A 23,282-nucleotide genomic window follows, 5' to 3' on the forward strand; every position below is an offset into this window, starting at 1 on the left:
CATGTTAAATATGTTTTTTTTAAAATCTGTTTATCTGACTTTATATGATAACCGTAAGCATCTAAGATGTTTATTGGCCGTGAGACTTCGACAGCAGGTCAATGTTATACATGTGAACAAAAATAAAAAGTCCTTAATCCCAGAATCCTAGTCACAAAGCATCAGGGTTACCCAAACGTCTTTTTGTTTTTATAACGCATGTTTTATTCATGTATAAGCATGGGTACACACGCACACAAATATTTGGCAATTGCTTACAAATTGTAATTAGACATTCATCTTATTGTGTACTTTCAGAAGAGGCAATTAAAAGGTTATTATAAATGCATTTGACCACAATGACCTAGAGAGTAGGTCAAGATAATTAATTTGAACAAATTTGATATCGGTTCAGTGCAATTAATCTAAGAAAATTTGATAGTCCTTCATCTCAGCATGATACCAGCCAAATATCATGTTCCTATAACTCTGGTCATTCCGATTAGTTATTAAAAGATTTAAATCAACTTTGCCTTAAATGGGTTAAGGTTATTCATTTTAACGAATGTGACAGTACTACACCAGTGTTACTGGCTTAAATCGTAACCCTAGACCTCTTCAGAAAAACGTATACGTATTTGACCTTGAAAGCAAGTCCAAGATATTCATTTGAACAAACTTGATATCTCTTCATCAAAACATGCCACAGATTCATTATAATAATATGCATTCTCTTGATTAAAATCATTCATCTTGACGCCTGCAACATTGAACTCAGGTAAAGTTCATTCAGAAGTTTAAACACATTTGGCACTATTACGTTTGAAATTAATCAGTCATTTTTCGTTCAAGCAAGCACGATGACCCTGTCCCAACATGCTAATTTCGGGACCCTTGTCCTCTTGGTTATTCAGAAGTTGCTTGATTATTTTTCAACGAATTTTACCCCTGTGACTTTGAAAGTGGGGGAAGATCATTTATTTGAACATACATCATTGCCCTTCATCACCCTAGTCTTACTGATTATTCGTCAGAAGTTATTTATATTAAATCATGGACACCAGATAAATGGCAGATAACGCACCATCCCAACAGCTAAGTTAGCCTTTACCGACAGGTGAGATATAAACAACTCAACACAATGATGTATCATTTCATATTTTAATATATTGCATTCCGAAAATAAATAAAAAAGTATGTTTACTGTAAAGTCACAAACATTGTCCATATACTAGCTTTATGCTATATTAGCCAGCCAAATGTTTGTTGAAATCACAACTGTGTCCATACACTAGGTTTAACTCCAGTCTGTTAACACTAATAGTTTGTGTAGATCACAATCACAACCGAATCCATACACTAGCTTAAACTCCAGTTTGTAAAAAATTCTTGTTTCCTAGGGGCTTTCGAGATCCCTGAAAAGAAAAGAAAAAAGAAAATTAGTACAAAATATTGGAGCAACACTTAAAATAACAACACAAATTTTGTATAAGGAAATAAATAATGATATGCCAAGCATGATCAACTACTGAAGACATTCAGAAATCCACTGTCAGTACCAACACCAAGATAGCACTAAACATCCTTAGTTATAAAGAATAGCCATACCTGGTAGTAGACCTTTTTCCACTAAAGACATAATTCATGTTGATATTTCTTGAGTAGACATAAATTGGTCAATGTATACGAAAATACCCTTTTACAGTAACACAATAATAATAACCAAAAAGGTTGTTAGTTGAAAATTGGAAATTCATGCATTTTGATATTCCCATATACCACAAGTATATTATCATCAACAACACCAACCAAAGATTTACCAAATCAATCCCAAATCACCAAGACTGACATGCAAGGAAGTGCTTATAACAAGTCATCATGTAGTACCAGATTCTGTAGGATTGTATATACCTTTCCTTGTCAAATATATCAATACAGGCATAATAGGACACAAGTAGCTAGACAGTTTCTGAATAATTTGTAAACTCAAGAAATTGAAATTTTGTTGAAAAATATAAATCAATGTATACATATACAGATGTTTGAATAAGATTAAATCTAAAAGTATTGCTAGTGCCATAAATTTTGTCTGTATAATTATAAGTGCTCAGTGAAATAACAAGTGCAGGTAGGTAATACAGACAGATCAATAAATATCTCCCTAGAGAGATGTTAGAGTGGTAGAGTTATAAAGTGATCATTTCATCATGAGGTGAACCAACTTGTGCTGTCAACAAAACTCTAAATATAAAGGACATACCATGTAAAATAATGCTGTAGCTGTGTCAACGACAACAAAGAGACAGAAAAATAGGCAGGGCAGAATGTAAATCAGTTCACAACATAGCATAGAGATGCAGGTATTCTGTCTTTGCGTATTGCAGAGTTATCTTCTCTTGAGAGCAGGTATTGATTGTTATGTCATTTGTCTGCGAGAGTAACGTCATCAATTTGTGAGAAAACGACGTAATTTTCTCACATAAACCAATTACGTAACAATCAATACCTGCTCTCAAGAAAAGGTAACTCTGCAATACGCAAAGACGGAATATTGCTAATATTGCAGATAGTTTGTGGTCGAGGCTACTTTCAAAACGATATAAACTGCCTCTCATATTCACTTAAAACAATCTACGCTATCCCCACCAATCAATTGTGACATCCAGTATTCTCTAACCTAGCACATTCTTAATTATATAAAAGTTAATCGAGCACATTTTAAAGTATTTAAAAAAAAAGTTATATCAAAACATTTAGTGTTGGAAATAGCACTCTACTTTATACACTGGAATAATAGTCTTCATCTGATTATTTGTTACTCTATATGACCATGGCAATATCGTAATAAACAGATTGTTAATGGGTTTTTTCTAAAAAGATTTAATATTTCAAAAACATTTTCCAAGAATGTCTTTCTTCTGTATTAGCACTTACTACTGAATCAACACTGTTATGTTTGTAAAGGAGCCAGTCAAAATAAGAAACACTGATAATTATCAAATATAATGCCCAACTCTTCACTAAAAGCTACCAACACTGACAGCTGGTTAAAAATTGGAACAAGACCCAATTGGTTTATTAACCATAGCTAAATTAATCACAACCTAAACTAATCACAAATTATATTATATTTAGTAAATATAATGCTACTTGTTCTATTTTTGTTAATATTTTCACATGTCACGTGATAGCAGAATTTCAAATAACTTGGCTATTTTCAATTCAAACTGTGACCGTATGGGTATTTGGTTTTCAGGTGAATGCTGTTAATTAGAAAAACATCATGTCTAGTCTCGTTCAAATTTGAATAGAAACAAGACTGTCTGTCCCTTTTTAGTAACATTCTAGTATAATGTACAGAATGCTACATCTTTACACTAATGTGGAAGGACTGATAATATATCAATGTCTGTACAGAAACTGTACAAAACGGAATCACTATACAATAATATAGATCAAAATAACTCTTCAATAAGTTAAAATTGTTCAATCTCATCCACACAACACTTCACTCCCTTGCACACATTAAAAATACTTTAAAAAAGTACAAGTTAAATGGACATCAATAAAAAGCAGCATTGACCCCTATAAGGGTTGCTTACTACTACAAAACTGCTGCTAAGACACACAACCTGGGTCTATTTTGTTGGACCGTTTAGGGGTGGACATGGAGTTTAAGATTTTACCAATAGCCTTGATAGGTGTGGCAATAGTATATTTCTTTTTATCAGGAACTGAATTGGGTTCATCCTCAAAGAGTTTGACAAGATTACGAACCTTGGAGGCGCTCTTCGTTGCTGACGATACCGATCCCGTGTGTCCACGAAATTTCTTATTGGGCGTATTGACTATGGTGAATGCAGCATTACTTAACCATTTCTTTGCAGACTAGAACAAACAAACAGAAAACAACATATTAACGTTTGATAACAGTTAGTGTACAAAACACATTTGTAGCCTTTCAATTATTTGTTTCTTTGATCAGACAGGTATTTTATGCAAATTTTTTCCTCTAAAAAGTGTTCAGATTTCCCCCCCATTACCAAGGGCAAATAGCAAGATCGATCTTACCTTTCTCAAAGAGGAGGGCACATTTTCATCATTGACAGACCGCTTTGGTGTTCGTTTTGATCTTGAGTTGCCAATGGGGGTTCTGGGTGATGAGCGGAGGTTGTAGCGAGGTGTGCCCTTGGAGTTTCGACGCAAGTTATTTGAGTTTCCTGGGGTAGGAGGACCAGGCTTGTGGTACACAGTGCTGTGTCTTGATTGCTGAAATATTTACAAAATTGAAATGATAACAGGGGGAGATGTCAGAAATTAGTTTTTATTGCTACATTTTACATCAAACTGATAATAATAGTTGGTGAAATAAAACCATTGTGATGATTGTGTAAATTTTCTTTTGATATTTGCGTATTTCAAACAGTTGGTGAAGCTCTTTACTGAACATGGAAGTGGTATACCATAACAGTTGAAAACCAAATGGCAAATACCTATTTCATATATTCCTCAATAAAATGGAGGATTGTACTGCCTAAACAGTCTATTTACCTGTTTTGATGATTCTCCTTCATCACTGGAACTCTCCTGCTTTCTCTTTCGCCCACTGCCCTGCGTACCACTGTTGGTGAAGGCCAGACTTTCCCTGACAGAGTTCTCTGCATACTGCTGCATTTCCACAGGGTAGGTGGACCGCATGTGAGGCAGCATGAGTGTGTTGCGCCGCTGAAGCTCACTGAATCTCTTCCATTCAAGGTCAGCAGGCTCATCCTCCATTGCAAATAATTTGGCTGTACCCCCTGCAACAAACCATAATTGTGTGATAGATATCCATGTCCTTGACAACGAATCTGATCAAGAATTGTGACTTCTTTATTTGACATTATGTCTACCACTTTTTAAGCTACCACCTAGTAAATGCCAGAACTCTATTAATACCTTTTTAAACAGATCACATTAGAAATTGACCTTAGTAAAATTGAATAATTTGTCTTTATTTAAAAAGAAAACCCATTGAAAACAGTTTCAGTGAACTGAAAGTATCATCTAGATAAGTGAACATGAAGGGGCTTGCTTAATCTAGAGGCTTAAAGCTAGCTTACTTGAGGGATAGAAAGGGATCTTCTAGAACTAGCTTACTTGAGGGATAGAAGGTATATACTAGAGCTAGCTTACTTGAGGGATAGAAAGGATCTACTAGAGCTAGCTAGCTTACTTGAGGGATAGAAGGGATCTACTAGCGTTAGCTAGCTTGCTTGAGGGAAAGAAGGGATCTACTAGAGCTAGCTAGCTTACTTGAGAGATAGAATGGATCTACTAGAGTTAGCTAGCTTACTTGAGAGATAGAATGGATCTACTAGAGCTAGCTTACTTGAGAGATAGAATGGATCTACTAGAGCTAGCTAGCTTACTTGAGAGATAGAAGGGATCTACTAGAGCTAGCTAGCTTACTTGAGGGACAGAAGGGATCTACTAGAGCTAGCTAGCTTACTTGAGAGATAGAATGGATCTACTAGAGCTAGCTAGCTTACTTGAGAGATAGAAGGGATCTACTAGAGTTAGCTAGCTTACTTGAGAGATAGAAGGGATCTACTAGAGCTAGCTTACTTGAGGGATAGAAGGGATCTACTAGAGTTAGCTAGCTTACTTGAGAGATAGAAGGGATCTACTAGAGCTAGCTTACTTGAAGGATAGAAGGGATCTACTAGAACTAGCTTACTTCAGGAAGCAGTAGATCCAACTTACTTGGAAGAGAGGCAACAGAGCGACCAGAGTCTGTGCTAATCATGCTCTGATCCATGCTTGTCAGGCGATTCCGCGATGATCGTCTCCTGGGTGCCATTTCAGGGGAAGAACTACTAAATAAATAATTATAAACATTGATGAGAAATAATACAACAAATGGAAAAGAGCTTGTGTTAGGATGTATACTGACAACATATAAAAACACAAAATTGATAACATAAGCATTAAGCAATCACTTTCTTTTGAGTAGATAAACTACAAAGGTTTTTGAGTAAATCACCAACTCTGTCCTGTAACAGGGAATTTACAATTTTTTAAATATCAACTTTGTTATGTAGGTGAAACCAGACAGGTGAAAATACTAAAAACACACTCTCATATTACCTGATACAGTGTCTGTAGTAGTGTTGAGACTAATCCCCTGTGAAGGGGGTGAACTATGTACAGTATATGCCAACATACCTTCGTCGTTCACTAAGTGTGTCGTCATCTTTATGGTTTAGACAGGTTTGTACAAAGTCACTGTTGTCGCCTATGTAATGGGTGCCTGTGATCTCCAGCTGGGTACGTAAGGTCTCTACTTGCTTCTTTGTCGCCTTCAGCTCTGCCTTCAACTCTACCATCTGTATGCCTACAATAAAGTAACACTTGTACTATAACAACTAGTTCTACTGAACTTTAAAGTCATATCTAGTCCAACTTCAGATATAATATTCTTCATTGATTGATCATAAAAGCTGTTTTACAATACAGATCTTGGTTAACAATAATCAATCATTAACATATATATTCAACTGGGAAAAAACAAAGTCAAAATACATGAAAAAAGTCCAAAAAGCAATTAATCAGTGGGAAAAATCAAAAGAACTGAATAAGAGCGACAAAGTCAGATCAAAAAGATTGTTTTCATATTTTTCCTGTATTGGAAACTTCAGGATATTAAATTAACTTTTTTAAGCTCAAGCAGCCTGTTGTATCTCTCACGTTCAGGCTACTCAATGCATTACTGTGTTGCTTGAACATTTTGCTTATTCTTAAAATTCCAGTACTTTGGTGGACCCACGAGATCATGGTAATACCTATAGACCTGTTGAATTACTTACTCAGTGTCTTGTTGTTGACCTTCTCCTTGTCTAGTTTATCCTGGAGCCCGTGCTGCTGGGTCTTTTCTGTTTGAAGAAGGGCCTGAATGAAGTCAGAAAAAAATCAACTTGATTTATTTATGTCTTTTAACATCTTAATAAATCATTTCGTTATTGTTTTCTTTCATACATAATTCTTTTAAATCCATTAGCTTTTGGACCAAAAATATATAAACACTAGATACAAATGGAATAAGTTTATTTCATAACTAAACTTAAGAGAATAATACTAAACCTGATATTGACTTTAAATATAACATACCACACGTTCAAAAGTCCAAATTTGGACCATTATAAATAACTTTTGAGGACAATTCACTGTCACTTTAGACAAACGTTATAAGAGCTATTTATCAAATATTAGGTGTAGGAGTGGCAGACAATTGTTNCCCCCCCCCCCCCCCCCCCCACGCCAATATTGTGCATTAAAGATAAGTTACAAAACTTTTTCAATAGAAACTTTGGCTGACCTTGAGTTTTTTCACCTCCTGAGAAAGGTCGATAGATTTAGTCTGGAACTCTTTGCCGACCTTCAAGTTGACTTCTACTTCTTTCTTGAGAAGGTCAATCACCTCCTTCTTCTTGTTGTAATGGACTCGGTAGTTGTCTATTGTCTGTTGTAATTTGGATTCTTTATCCTCCAGCTCTCTGATTTTATCATTCAACTGCAGCAATCAGCAATGCATATATATATTAATAGAGGCCTTGGACATGAAAATAATGGTAATGGTTATGAGCTGGATATTCAAAATTATTTGATTGTATGGTGGACATGTGTTCATAAACTGGACACAACTTTATTTTTGTTTTACACCTTTTTTGTCATTATTTAATTATATTTAAGGATAAAGTTGTCCTGAGTAGGCCTACTCAGGATAACTATTCTAAACCAAATTCTACAGCTATATTGGTTTTAAGTGTTATTATTCATTCAAATTCTTGACAACAAATCTAAATTGAAGGAATAACTGTTATCTTTTTTCTTCTCTTTGAATTTCATTACTCTGATTTTTTCAATCACACATATCTACACAGAGACAGGAAAAAATCTTAGGATTTACAAGAGCAAGGGTCGGGGAATTGTAGACAAGACGCTTGCACCGAAAAAACACCCTTTTGACAGTGGAAATAATATAGTAATGCTATCAGGTAATGTTACCTGGCTTTTCTCAGCATTGGCATCAGAGCACTGATCCTGAATTCTGGAGAGTTCTGTACGGAGCTCAGCCTCCTCAGCTTCCCTGGTACCTTTCACCTCAGCAACCTTCAACTGCCACTGTTGCAGAGACAGCTCAGCATTTTCCTTCATGTTTTCAATCTAATACAAAAAAGGAACAATTAAAAACATCTTTTCAGAATATTATTCTTAAAAGAAGAAACTTTTTCTTGAAAAGAGAAGTGAAACTTGTTAAATTAAACACACTGAGTTACATTTTCCAAACAAAGCCTTTCCTGAAAATTACAATTAGATTTGACTTTTGATTAATATACTCTAAATCTGTTTAAAATACATTGTATTAGTACCACAAATTGTGACAAGACAAGGAAAGGGTTAGTGACTGAAGTGAAACAGACCTGTCTTCTGTAGCTGGTGATTTCCTTTGTTGCCTCGTCCAGCTTGTTGTGGAGTTCAGTACACTGACCATTGGCTGCCACTGTCCGACTTTGCTCTTGCTCCAGCAGTTGTCTACTCTCCATCTGAAGTTCTGATAACTTTGTCTTGAACTCAAGCCGCAGATTGTTCTGTTCTTCATTATGATTTTCAGTCTGATTTGCCATACTGATGTCATAACTCTGTTTCCTTTCTCTCAGTGCTTTTTCCAGTTCATCACACCTAGCCTGCTGACTGTGCAGTTTATTTGCCAGTTCCTTTTGGCTCTCTGTCTCTGATGTCAATAGATCCTGTATTTTATCAATTTGAACCTGATTGTTGGATTTCAGCTTTTCCGAAATTGCACTGCTTTCTGTTTTATGTTTCTTTTCCAGATTTTCTATTTCAGTTTGTTTTTTTTCTAATTTTTTCTCCATGTGTGCTATCCGATCTTGGAGTGCTGCTTTCTGACTGACTGCAATCATCTCCTTTTCTTGTACAAGGGCCTGACAGCGAGTTTGGAAGCTCTGCTCCTGACTTGTGAGCTGGTCGCGGTACTGTTGTGTCTGCTCTTCTGTTGCTTTATGGTATTCATTCTCCAGCTGTGCTAACTGTGAGCGCCAGTACTGTTCACTTTCCTCCATTGTCTGGTGACAGCTGGTACGAACCTGCTCAAGTATCTGTGATTTCTGATTTAGTTCAGACTCAACTTGTGCCACCTTTGCCTCCAGGATAACCCTGTCCTTGTTGTCCAGCTGGATGGTCAGTCTCTGATTCAGCTCCAGTATTGTCTGTTCGAGGGAACGCCGTTTCTCACCAGCTTGCTTTAGCTCCTGGTTTGTTGATGTCATTTCTTTGACAAAATCTCGCATTTTGTCTTCATGACTTTTGACAAAAGCATTACAATCAGATTTCATTTGATCTTTCATCTCAGCGATTGAGATCTGGTACTGAGCTGTTGTAGACTCCAAATTCGCAGCCAAAACATCTTTTTCACTCGATGCCTTTTCCAATTTACATCTTAACTCACTGACTGATTTTTCATACTTTGCTGTCACAGACACCAACTTTTCGGCCAAAACCTCACTGTCACTTGATGCTTTCTCCTGCTCCGACCTGAGCTCACTGATTATAGTTTCATACTTTGTCGTCAAAGATACCAACTTTTCAGTCAAAGAATCATTGTCACTCAACGCCTTGTTCAATTCTGATCTCAACTCACTGATCGAAGTCTCATACTTTCCAGTTGCTACATTCATCTTCTCGGCCCAAACGTCACTGTCACTTGATGCTTTCTCCTGCTCCGATCTGAGCTCACCAATTGAAGTTTCATACTTGGTCGTTACAGATGCCAACTTTTCAGTCAAAGAATCATTGTCACTCAACGCCTTATCCAATTCTGATCTCAACTCACTGATCGAAGTCTCATACTTCCCAGTTGCTACATTCATCTTCTCGGCCCAAACGTCACTGTCACTTGATGCTTTCTCCTGCTCAGACCTGAGCTTACCAATTGAAGTTTCATACTTGGTCGTCACAGATGCAAACTTTTCATTTAAAGTGTCCTTGTCACTTAATGCCTTTTCCAGTTCAGAGTTGAGCTCACGGATTGAAGTTTGGTGCTTTGTAGACACACTCTCTAACTTTTCTGTCAAAACACCATTGTCCTCCAATGCTTTGTCCAGTTCACACCGTTTGATTTGAGATTCGGATGTTAGCTGTTCACATTTTATTTGTAATTTGTCAATGTCTTGAGTTTTTTCTGCCAATTGTTTGTTCAGAGAACAGATCTCATCATGGTTGACATCATTCTGTTTTTTAATTGATTCCTTTTCCTGTGTATGGTGTAACACAAGTAATTCAAGTGAGGAGATCTCATCACTTCTGACATTCAGCATTTCCTGCTGCGATTGTGTTTTGATGTTCAGATCACACAGCTGTTTGTCAAGACAGGAAACCTGTTCACAGTTCACATCACAAAGTTTCTGGAGTGTATCTTTTTCTGTTTCAAGTCCAGCAACTTGTAAAATCAGATCTTGTTTATCTCCCGTCAGATTTGAAATCACAACATCACGTTCTGAAATACATTCACTCAAAGATGAGATTTCCGAGTCTTTGTCACTTACCACCATTTCTAGCTCACTGACTTTTTGTGTGAATTCTGAAGATTGGGATTTAAGTTCAGCATTGTCGTTTTTCAGATTTGAAACAGCATTGTCCTTTGCTGTGAGAGAGGCCTCTAAAGATGAGATTGCGTCTGACTTTTCCTGAGAGCTTGATACATGCTCTGTCACTATTTGGTCAATCCTGGCCGACAGTTGTTGCACCTCGTCCGACAGTTTTCCGTTTTCCTGTGTCAACTGGTCGTTACTAACTTGTTTTGTCTCAGCCACCTTTGTGACAAGCACCACTTGACCAGTGAGCTCATCCACCTGTTCCTGTAGATGGGACACCTCTCTCGTAAGAGCCTCGTTCTCATCGTTTCTGGTCTGGATCTGTCGTGTCAGGTCATCAAGTCGGCTGTCCAGACTTGAACCCTTATGGACACTGACCTGGAACTGTTCCTTGAGCTGGTCAAGTTGTTTATGTACACCCTCACACTCCTTTCGGGACTTAGCAAGGTCCTTGGTCAGTGTCGTTTCCTTCTCTGTTGACTCTGAACGAAACTTTTCTAACTCTTCATTGAGACAAAGCACCTTATCAGCATTTGCCTGTTGACTTTTTGTAAACTCTGTTTCACTGTTTTTCAACTTTTGTTCTAAACACACCTTGGTCTCGGACACTTTTGAAATCTGCATATGTTGTTCATCTAAGCACTCTGTAAGATGAGACAGTTCACTTGTAGCCAGTGACAAAGAGTTCTTCAGGTCAGAAATCACAGTCTGCTGAGCCTCTATGTCTTTTTTCAGTGTGCAACTTAGTTGTTTTTCCTTTCCTAGTTCTTTCTCTATGCCCTTCAGATTCCGTTCAAGGTCTGATCTGGTTGACGCCTCTTGACTTAAGTCCTCCTTCAAGGTTGTAACCTCAGCCTCCATCTCCTGAAGCGACTGGGTGAGACCTGTACAAAGCTCTTCCTGCTGTGCTATCTGTTCCTTCAATCCAGTCTCTCTCTCCGACCATTTGGCTTGTTGTCTCTCTGCACTAGCTTCCAGTCCCTGAACCTTACTGTCACACTCAATCCTGTTTCTATCTAACTCAACCTTATACTCTCCAGACTTGTCTTGGAGTTCTGCTATGACATCCTTCAATCCGTCTTCTTCTGATCTTGCTCTCTCTTTGGTATTGGTTATTTCAATCTTTAGCTGTTCAACTTCACTCTGATGAATTGCCTTTTTCAGGTTAAGCTGACCTTCTAATGTGACCTTGTTCTCCTTTAAAATATTGACTTCCTCCCGCAGCCTCATTTCTGTCTCACAGATCTCTTCCTTCAGGCTGGTCATCTCCTCCTTTAGACATTTTATGCAATTGTCTTTGACCCACATTTCATTTTCCATGCGTATCTCCAGTTGTTTGAGGCTGCTCTGACTGGCTTTCAGTTTGGCTTTGAGGTCACCTTGAACCTTTGTTGCCTCCTCCTTCTGCTGACCCAGTTGTGTTTGAAGACAGTCGAATTTCTCCTCCCATGACGCTTGCTCTTGAATCAGCTTTTGCTCAATAGATTTCTGCTCAGATTTGGCAAGGTCCACAGATGCAGCCATTGTCTGTCGACGCACCACTATGGCCTGTTTCTGTCCCTCAGCCTCCTGCAAAAACAAGACAGATAAAAAAAATGTTTGCGCAGATATTATGACATTTCTAGATCAAGTTTGGATGACTTTTAAAATAAAACAATTTAGACAAAATAACAGGAATTATGTGTATCTGTTGTTATTATCAGAGGATTAAATTGGTTAAAGTTGATGGTAACAACCGCAAGTCAAACACATAACATTCTGTAAGCGAGTCAAAATTGAGAAAACTCTGATAAGCTTCATATTTTTTTTTTGTGAATCACATTAAGAGACCAGCCATTAGAATTACTGTGATACTGATTATGTAGACCATGATGAATCATTACAGATGACACAAAATTAGGAACATCATGGAAAACAACTCCATAGATATGACTGTTCACTAGAATTAAAAGTTCAAGGAACATACCATGGTCAATAATTTAATCTCTGTTTTAGCATGCGAGAGTTGTGTCTGCAGATCAACGACCTCCTCCTCCACCACCTGTTTCTCTGTACTGACTGTCTGTAGAAGGGTCGACAGCTCAGATTCATTGGATCTCAGAGTCAAACTCTCAGTCTGAAGTGCAGTTAGTTTTGTGGTCATTTCTGACAGATTAATCTTTAGTTTCTCCATATTTTCTTCACTGGAGGTCAGAGCCTGTTGTACCTGCTCAATTTCACCATCTTTCTTCAACAGACTTTGATGGGTCTCCATAAACTTGGTCTGAAATGAAATATATAGAAATTTGGAATTACAACCAGAAAGTAGAAGTATGACAATTATGTGAACACTTATTATCTCAAAATCAAACCAATTAAAACAAAATCCCCAATTCCTAATCTCACAAGTGTAACAAAAATCTGTCATAAACACTGATGAATAGCCAATAAATTTCTAAATAATGAATATATTTGTTAATAAAGGCAAGGTAACTCTACGCGAGTGAGGACAGCACAGGAGAATACCTTGATGTACAAGACTGACCTCAAATATCCTCTTTGATTCTTCGTTATTGGCTAGTTCCATCTCCAGGTGTTTGGACGACTCTGGGTCTGTCCACGTTTCCCTCAGCTGACCCAGTTGCTCCTCCAGCTCCTTGATACGTGTCTCCATGATCATCCCCATACTTTCTCCGTTTTTATTGTGGCAGTCTATGGCTGCAAAAACACATACACAATCATTTAATCAAAGGTGAGACTTTGGAATATGTATTCTGTGGGTTTTATTTGATATAATTGGGGACAAAAATTCAGCCCAATTCTCCATCTAAAGTGGTATGCTTTTACACACACACCCCTCCCCTCCAAAATACTCCCTTTTTTTTAAACAGTTTTTGATGCATACATATTATTTGAATATATTAAAGTAAGTTTTAATAAACAATCATTTCTAGACTCAGTTTTAAATATTAGTTAGACAATGAATAGTTTTTGAAAGGACTGATACTGAGTGAGTGATAAGATAGATGAAGTTTTACTTTATTAAGTTGTACACAAATGACACACTGTATACAGTTTTAGGTTTCACTGTAAGTTGTAACGTTCAGTACGTGGTTCTAAGCAAACCTGGCTGTTTAATACTGACCAACCATATGGCAGGTGTTTGTTCCCGGTTCAGATCTATAATATTATACAATAACCCTGTAGATCTGTGCCTACCTGTGAAAGCCATCATTTCCTCCATCTCTGCTTTCTCTGCCTTTATTTCGTCCAACTGTTGTCGTAAAGACACTCGAGATTCCTCTAACTCGTGCACTTTTTGCTTAGTCTGTTTAGACTCAGTTTTGCAATGCTCAAGTAGAGACTCCATCTCGGCTATCTGCAGTGTCTGATGGCGACACTTGTTACGGTATTCCTTGTGACTCTCCTTTAAAGACTCCAAGGCCAACAGCTGTAATGTACAATCAACCAAAACGAATATTTAAAAGTTTTTTTGTTTAAAACAAAGACCAAGGCAACATTATCAGATTTTTCAAATAATTTTTTTTTGGTTTTTTTTTATACTAAGTGTTTTATAATATATCATACAGGTTACTTTCTTTCTTTAAACATGTCGTCATTTCAATTAATCACAAATTTACATGTATATAATTTTGTGATTAATTGAAATGCTGACATGTATACCCATAAAATGAAAGCAACTAAACAGTAAATACAAAGTATATCTCTAGTGTGGAGAGAATTTCATTTTAGCTGACAAAATGCATCTGGGAATTTAGCTAAATGTGTACCTGAGCTGCCAATGATTTTGTTTCTGTGATTTTCTCATTGTTCTCTCTCTCCAGATATTTGCAGTGATCCTTAATGTCTTGTAACCCACTGCATCTCAGTTGTGCACTGCAGGAAAAATATTTAAAATGCAGTTACAATTTCTCATAATTAGTTTGCTTTAAATACATGATGTATGAACTTTGTTCTTAAAAACTTTTTTTCCTTCAATAAGATTCACCAGTTTGGAAATATGTTCATCAAAGTTTTACTTTATATACAAGTATGTATTAAACGTGTTAATTATGAACATTATTTGCGTATAAAAAAAACTTTGATATTCTGCGTGTATGAATTGATTAGACAGATCTGAATGGAGAGAAGTTCCTAGAATGGTTTAATCAGTATTCATATTTGACAAATTTTGCAGAGCTTTCCAATATCAACATATCTCCTACCTGCTGATCTCCTTCTGTAGATGGTCGCGCTCCTGCTTTACTAGTTCCAGTTCATCACATACATCTGCAATATTTCTCTGTCCTTTCAGTGCTGTCTCCAGCTCTTGGACTTTCAGTTCTGAAATATCATTATTGTTTTAGAAACTTTCATCATGCACTTATGCCCATGGATGTTCAAATATTATAAGCTATTCAAAGACACTTCATAGCTTGTTATTTGTTTTAAACCACATCAACTTTCAATATATGAAATGATCAAGGTAGTTAAAAACGTTTTATTAGTTAACAGCTTCCTGTCCAACCCTACACAGCTTCCCCTAAAATAATTTCAAGTCATCAAAATAATTTTTTATATTTTCTATTTTTGTATGGTTTCTTTATTTGACCAGTAAAAACAGTTAACAGATGACTGATTATAAAATGACCATTATACCAACCTTTCTGACCGAGCAGTTCACACTTCTCCTTTAGGTCCAGCTCCAGATTATCTCTGAAATGTCTCTCACTTGCCACAACAATCTCCAGCTTCCGAATTTCTTTCTCCTTCTGTCTTAATAACATCTGCATAATAACAAAGCTCTTGTTTAGTAAATATCACCTGTTACTGGTTCAGCTGTTTACGATGATCTCAGTGTGGGAATAGAGGCACTTGTTTATATGACGTTTAGATATGAAATTTGTCACCGAACTTCTGGAGTTAACATGCATATCAATCAAATACTGACTTTGTGAACTACCTGACATTGTGTTACCAGGCTGTTGTACTTTGTGAACTACCTGACATTGTGTTTCCAGGCTGTTGTACTTTGTGAACTACCTGACATTGTGTTACCAGGCTGTTCTGTCAAGCTCCTCTCCATTTTTTGACAATCTTACTTAACAATGTTGTGTTCTCCGACACATACTAAGGTCCTGATGACGCCTCACACAGAGGCAAAACTAGGGGGCCAATAAATCATTAACAACTTACAGGTGACGGGTTAGAATGTTGTGATTGATTTATCACCTATAATATTTCCACATTTCATCAATCGCCCTGCATACCTTCAGAATCCATACTTAGTGCAGCACACCACAGAACAACCTACTAGATTTTGGACTGACGGTTCTACTCTTGTTTGATTCTCATACATGTGTACATTTTGATTCATTGCAATAATTATATATTCCATATACTACTTTAACCTATCTAGGAGTATGATGCTTTAGGAACACAAAACTGTCATCATATAGCATGTTCTGTGGAGAAATAGAACCAATACTGATGTATAATTTTACCTTCTGAGTCACACCAATACTGATGTATAACTTTACCTTCTGAGCCACACCAATACTGATGTATAACTTAACCTTCTGAGCCCCACCAATACTGATGTATAACTTTACCTTCTGAGTCACACCAATACTGATGTATAACTTTACCTTCTGAGCCACACCAATACTGATGTATAACTTTACTTTCTGAGTCACACCAGTACTGATGTACATGTATAACATTTATCTTCTGAGTCACACCAATAATGATGTATAACATATACCTTCTGAGTCACACCAATATTGATGTATAACTTTACTTTCTGAGTCACACCAATACTGATGTATAACTTCACCTTCTGAGCCACACCAATACTGATGTATAACTTTACCTTCTGAGTCGCACCAATACTGATGTATAACTTTACCTTCTGAGTCACACCAATACTGATGTATAATTTTACCTTCTGAGTCACACCAATACTGATGCATAACATTTACCTTCTGAGCCACCTGAGGTGACTGCATGAGAGCTGACAAAGGAGTGACGGGGCCAGGAGAAGCCAGAGTTAACATCCTCATTGGGGAGCTAATTTCATGAGGACCAGTAGCCCTTGCTGAGCCAGCCATCAGGGAAGGAACTGGTGTCAGAGGTGTCCCATTAAAAACTACAAACAGGATACAAAACATGTAAACTTTATCATTGAGGTCTCTTCGACACACAATATACATCGAGAATAAAACAAATTGGATTTGAGAGATGAAAACTCAGAACATGTGGCAGTAAAATATTCTAACATGAACTTTCAAATATATTCTTTCAGTATATACCGGTATATATGATTATATTATAAAACAACATGAAAGAGATTTTGTTTTTTTCAAATTTGAACAAAAAATTGTTAAGAAATGTCTAGTCATTTCACAAATTTCTATAATTAGTAATTTGACATTGGAATTCAATTTGAAATCTGTAAAGTCCTATGATAATTTCATACCGGTACTTGACGATTGTATAAAGTTGCATTAAAAACTGTTTGAAAGAGGAAGTCTCTAGCAAAATGACAGTGAACCAGGACTGGATGAACATTGGTTAACACTATGCCTCCCCACCCCACCCCCATAAAATAAACTGAATTTCATAACATTAACACATATTTGATGGTAAATATAAAATCATAAAGAAAATTGACACATGTCTCTGTTACTATAACAATTGAGCTACTCACTCCCAATTAATTTTCCCACACAAATATTGTCTGTACTTAAAAGTTTTTTCAATGACTTACAAACAAGGCATGTTCATGTCTACTGACAACATATTACAAACTCAGTCAAACCTGGCACAACAAACTCTATAAATTCATGGTTATTTCAAGATCATCATAAACATTAAAACTTGCAAATTTCAAAATAATTATACTTATTTCATATATGTTCTGCATTTTGTAGTAAATCTGTTTTACAGTAAAGTATACATTAAACATTTGTTAACATTATTACAACAGTCACATTCTTGCCAATACCAACATGCACATGTAAACAGGTTTATCTTTAACGGGAGATTAAGTTAGTTCAAGCCATTTATAATGAAGAACAAATTTTATTCAAAATTAAATTCCCAAATGTAAAACCACAGCTAGTTATTTTACAATCTAGTTTCTTAATACGTGTATACATGTACAACCACCACATCAACTTTCCTGTCTCCTAAATTAGAAACACTAGACACTGCAGTGTGTAGATAACTGACTTAGACTGGATCATTTATATGTATGTTAATTTTATTTAGAATACTGTAAAAGGAGCCTTAATTCTTTTGACAAGTAATGTCTTTAGAGGATCACAGTTTAATAAAACTATGTGTTTCAGATTTTCAAGCTTATCCTACTGATTTTTAGCTATAGACTCAAAACTTTCAAAGCATACTTCAAAAAAAAATGAAAGGCATAGCAGTAACAAAAAAAAGTAAGTTTGTTCCAAATCCCATAACAACAACCTGAGTAAGAAATGAAAATCAATATGGATTAAAGGTTTTTACATTTTAATACTGAAATGTTGAAGGTAAACATTATTTTTGCAAACAATTTTAGAACATTTTTTTGAAGTAATGAAACCTTAAAATGGCTGAAACACATGCATCTCTTAGATCTAGGCCTTACCAAAATATGCCTATATATCAACAGTGAATGTTAGTGATCTGATGAATATATGCGAGTTACCTCATTCACCCCTAAAATTTCATAATGAACTATTCCAACCTTTGAACTGGAAGAGTTCACATGTATGTGTCTCCAGAAGTGAATGAGTTAATGAACAAATAAATGAATGAGTGAATAATGAATATGAAAGTGAAGATTAAAATGTGATGAAGATGAAAATGGTAACATTATTGAAACATTTAACACTTAAGAATCATAAGTTTTGAACATAAAACTGTTAAATAACTTATGATTTTTATACCGGTTGGGAAGTTGAAAGATTGGTCAACCGTCGGCGTTGATGTTACTATGCCTTTGCCCTGGGTAACTAGTTTGAAGAAAAGATCAGCATCTTTGTGAAAAGTTGACTCTAGGATAAACGGAAAATAAGGATGTGTCTTATCTTTAGTCATGTTAGTGTGACAGAAAAGTTAACAGGTGGTCTTAAGAATAACCAATTCAAGAATCTCAAGTAGAGTTTCAAAAGGGAAAACTCTCTATTGCGACAGTATCATAGTCTTATAGATATTTTATTCGTGAAGTAAAAGTCAAATTATAATCAATATAAAACTTTGCCTTGTGCTGTTTGTGATTATCTTGTGAGACAGGTTGGGAGAGAAATACAGTGCAACACTGGCCAACTTAACACACATAATACAACAATCAGAAAGGTCAAGACTAATCTTCACTAATACATAAATATAGTACAATACTTTCACTTCAGTCCAATAACAAGTGTTAACATGTCATTTATAAAGTTTGAATGCAGAGTTATGATTGTAATGATAATCACATTTGGTATAAAAAAATAATATACAAACGTTCATTTCAATAAAGCTTCCTTAATCTTATTAAGAATAACTGGTGTTAGAAGAGCGAGTAAAATGTAGATCAATCTATTCTAACCTTTAACAAACATTAATGTACTACACTAAACACTATCTACAGACTATTAAGCAAAACGATAGCAGGAAAACATCAGGATCTGTGTCTAGTGAAAAATATATATGATAACTTTAGATGAAATAAATTCTGGTCAGACAGATATTAATAAAAGAGCACATTTAACTTTCTGTTTAACTAATAGGTTATACATATAAGCAATTTACAGCACTGTACAATAGCAAATGTAGTCACAACAAAACTCAACAGATAACATACCTAGTTCTCTCTTCCTTTTTAAGATATCTGCAAAGTCTGCTGGGAGACGATTGGTCAGATCTTGAGAAGTGACCATAGGTTCAAGGAGTTGCATAATGTCCATTTGTTCCTCCTGAGACAAGGTCAGGGCAGCATCAATAAAAGTCTGTTTCATCTTGTCTTGTACAAATGCCCCAAGTAAAGCATACAAAACCTAGAAGCAACAGGATAATACATTTTTCTTAAGGGTTAAAAGTTGACTTTGGGTAGGGTAGGGAGGGAGGAAAGTTATTTCATCTTTTATAATAATATACCATGTAATTTTAATCATGTTCTTATGTGGATTCAATACTATTATTGCCACTATTGACAGATATTTTTCAGTAATAACTCATTTAACAATCAGTTTAGTTGAGAGATTACCCTATTAATCAATCCTCTTTAGAGCCCTCCACGTTTTCATTGCAACAAAGCAGATAACCATACCATACTACTCTTTAATTATTGATAGACCATCCTGTTAATTTAGAGACCACTTTTGACGTTTAATTTTGGTGTTCTCTTAATACAGATTTCACTGAAGATGTGATGTATAGATCTGTCAAAGCCAGGCCAAAACTTACCTTTGCTAGCTCCCATTCTACGAGGAGGGAATCACTGTGTAAAGAACTATTCACAATCAGTGATATATCTATGACAGAGGAACCTGGTTCAAGTTTCGTAAAGTAGTGCTCTGAAATTAGAGTCAAACAGTTTATGGTAATTCTGGAGAACCCCACACAAATCACCTCAATATGAGAATAAAATTATATCCTTAGTAGCTCACACTTCGTTAAAACGAATGCTGCAGCACATGTTGAAGATTGATTTAATTATTATAACAAGTTGAATGTTTAATGATTATAACATGTTGAATGTTTAATGATTAAAACAAGTTGAATGTTTAATTATTATAATAAGTTGAATGTTTAATTATTATAATAAGTTGAATGTTTAAACTGTATACCAATGACACTTACCCTCTATATATTCTTGAACTTTAACGTAGCATTCTGGTACTGAGGTAGCAGTTTCACATTTCTCACTGATATCAATAAAAATACACATTTAATTTCACTAATAAACATTTCATCAAAATGTTTTTATTTTAATTAGTTGAATGTTGTTATTATTAGTGTGTACACAAAACAGAATTTCGATTCTTGGATACAACTTCTGCTACAGCTCCGTTGATATTTTTTGTACAATGTCGGATTTGTTTCTGGTGAGTTCCATTAAAGACTTGTATATTTTCTTGACTTGTATTTAGTAACTTACATGAAAATAATGTGCACACCATGGGGCTACTTGATGTTAAAATTTTGTATTTTCACTATATAATACATTTAATACTCCTTAACACAGTAGGAAAAGACAACAAACCTCAATTTCAAAAGATTAACAAAAACTTGTCCATTTGCTAGGTCCAACAATCTTGAGACTTGACCATTGGGAATCAGAGCATTCACCTAAAATATAATATTTATAATAATTTGTTTCAGACTATTTAACAAGTAACAATGTTTAAAAGTAATATAAATGTAACATCAAACAGTCCAGTGTAGGACACTGGCCTGGTGACATATATGATGCATATAAAAAGAAAACATAATATAACATACAACATGTACAGCAAGTACATGATGGATGGAAAAGTTTGCTACCAGGTATAATTAAAATACCATAGTATTTTACCACTCGGACTCGAGATGTTTGGATAATTCAGAAACTTTGTTCAATAATTTTATGTACCCAATTAATGAGAGCCTTTTCCTTCCTCTCTTCCATTTTGTCAGGTAGATAGATTAAGGCTGATAATTCTCGTTTTCTCTCCGACCTAAAACAAAGATAAAACTTTTAAAAATATATACAAAATTGTATATATAAATGTACAAACTAACAAATACTAAAAAATAATAATTAAACAGCCAGCTTGTACATGTTACTACCCTTGCCACTAAAACTGTACATGTACTGTTAGATGTATATGGGTTAGATTCCAAGCATCTTTAACAACTGTTGTTTGATAGATGATCTACAAACCTTTAAAATCTACACAATTTAATTAGCATACACAAAGAGCTGATATCCACAAAGAGCTGATATCCACAAATTTCATATTATTATAACTTTGTCAAGTATATTGGAACAGCTTTTCTGAAAGTTTGCTTAAACAGTCATGTAATCTATGAAAAAGAAATATTTTGGTATATTCATCATATAAAAATATTCACTGGAATGATATATCATTTAGCCTTGTGTGGCACATAAGTAATAGATCATCACATAACAATGAGTGATAAAAACGGCTGCAAATCAAGAATTAAAGTACCAATACAACTATGAACTAATACTAGTAATATTTTTTATCAAAAAAATAAAGGTTGATCTCAACATTCCCATACATTAATCAATAATGGTTGAAAATAATAATGCTCATTCACATTCATTTAAGAATCAAAGAATGTGAAAGATATTAAATAAAATTACATATTAAACCAAAAGAGCAGAACCTAAAGTTTATTTTTTTCGAGTTGCGGAAATCATGCAATTTGTTAAATATCTTGACCGATGATATGCATGTTGAACAGCCCCATGTGTTCTATCAACACAGTGCATGGTACGTTGTGTAGTGTGAGGGTTGGTGAAGTGTACTAGTGGGCGGGGTAAAATGATAACGAGATTTAGTTTCACGTACATTGTTTGCTATAAAATCTGTAATATCCGTGAATACAGATTAGCTACATAAATGTGATGAAAACTTTTTCCATGCTTTATACAGCAACATGTTAATATTAGTAAATCAATCAATACGACAAATCTCATATATAGACAATCACCCAGCTCGAACTTCGAAGACATTCTACCCGGGAAATCGTGTTCGCAATTTTGCCGAAATATCAGTTTATATCGAGTTAAACTACATGCTTTATGCTGATTTAAGTAACACAATACTTACCCTTTTCTATGCATTTCAAATTTCTTAATATTTCAACATGATTTAACAGTTTCGGTCTTTTCACATGATCTTATAGGGCACCTGCTCGACGACATCAGGTTTGTTTTGAATTTTGCGCTTGTAGCCTCGTTTTGGATTGAGGTTTGAAAAGTAACCTGAAGATTACAGTCGTCAGTCAAAAGAGGAGTGTCATGATACGTACGTGATTTGTCTTTTGGTTAAAAGATTTTTTTATAATTATGTTATAGTTTTCAAATGGAATATTAACCAGACGGAGAAAGCTTTTAAAGCCACTTAACTAAAATCAAAATTAGAATAAGGATAAAGGGTTTTCTGTTAGGATTGCTACACCGGTGTCCTGTGAAAAAAGTGTTCTTTTCAAAATGCCCCTGTAGAAATTGCAGACCAGACTCAGTGTATATATATACCTTGTCCAAAAATCAAAGAATGACAGTAAATTATATACTTACATCATTTGTCTTATCTCATTATCCTTTCGAGAACGTAGCCTGTTAAAGTCATTTTTTCTTGAATATATCATTGGAATTCGGGTGGGTTTGAAACTCATTTTTGGCCTTAATTAAAATTTATGATGATAATACACAGAATAGTTGTTATAGAATGTGAATGTTTGATTATTTTATATTATGAGTTACGTTAGATCAAAATCGTTCAGTACACACTCATATATATTATATCTGAAACTCTCTAACTTGTTAAACCCACAACTGAGAAATCCAAATGAGTGAATAAAACTTACTTTCGGGTTTTATTTATATCTACTCAATAATATGGCGTGACTAATTATACTAATTAGCATGCCCATTATGATTACCGCCATATGGCCACGCCC

The 23,282-nt window shown here is 35.3% G+C and overlaps 1 protein-coding gene across 4 annotated transcripts; it reads right to left on the reverse strand.

Annotated features, from left to right (window-relative positions):
* Nucleotides 1–1,124: 1,124 nt before the first annotated feature.
* LOC110446307 (nuclear mitotic apparatus protein 1-like) lies at nucleotides 1,125–22,575 on the reverse strand. 4 transcript variants are annotated; one of them, XM_021491386.1, is made up of 25 exons: nucleotides 22,430–22,575; nucleotides 21,223–21,307; nucleotides 20,854–20,939; nucleotides 20,451–20,515; nucleotides 20,055–20,164; nucleotides 19,453–19,645; nucleotides 18,554–18,661; nucleotides 16,592–16,758; nucleotides 15,274–15,397; nucleotides 14,837–14,954; nucleotides 14,402–14,507; nucleotides 13,830–14,061; nucleotides 13,156–13,328; nucleotides 12,598–12,894; nucleotides 8,442–12,200; nucleotides 8,026–8,184; nucleotides 7,337–7,531; nucleotides 6,828–6,909; nucleotides 6,187–6,355; nucleotides 5,725–5,837; nucleotides 4,531–4,778; nucleotides 4,051–4,248; nucleotides 3,757–3,867; nucleotides 2,240–2,259; nucleotides 1,125–1,394 (listed from the first exon to the last, which is right to left on the reverse strand). In XM_021491386.1, the coding sequence occupies exons 1-25, from the start codon at nucleotides 22,441–22,443 to the stop codon at nucleotides 1,376–1,378; spliced, it is 6,951 nt and encodes a 2,316-aa protein (XP_021347061.1). In that variant the 5' UTR covers nucleotides 22,444–22,575; the 3' UTR covers nucleotides 1,125–1,375. The 4 variants fall into 4 exon arrangements, with proteins under 4 accessions (XP_021347061.1, XP_021347062.1, XP_021347060.1 ...); XM_021491387.1 differs by lacking the exon at nucleotides 2,240–2,259 and having other exon boundaries at nucleotides 18,554–18,619; nucleotides 22,430–22,573; XM_021491385.1 differs by lacking the exon at nucleotides 2,240–2,259 and having other exon boundaries at nucleotides 22,430–22,573.
* Between the last annotated feature and the right edge of the window lie 707 nt (nucleotides 22,576–23,282).

The sequence above is a fragment of the Mizuhopecten yessoensis genome, unplaced genomic scaffold (genome assembly GCF_002113885.1).
Source record: "Mizuhopecten yessoensis strain PY_sf001 unplaced genomic scaffold, ASM211388v2 scaffold2671, whole genome shotgun sequence".
In the NCBI taxonomy this organism is placed as follows: Eukaryota; Metazoa; Mollusca; class Bivalvia; order Pectinida; family Pectinidae; genus Mizuhopecten; species Mizuhopecten yessoensis.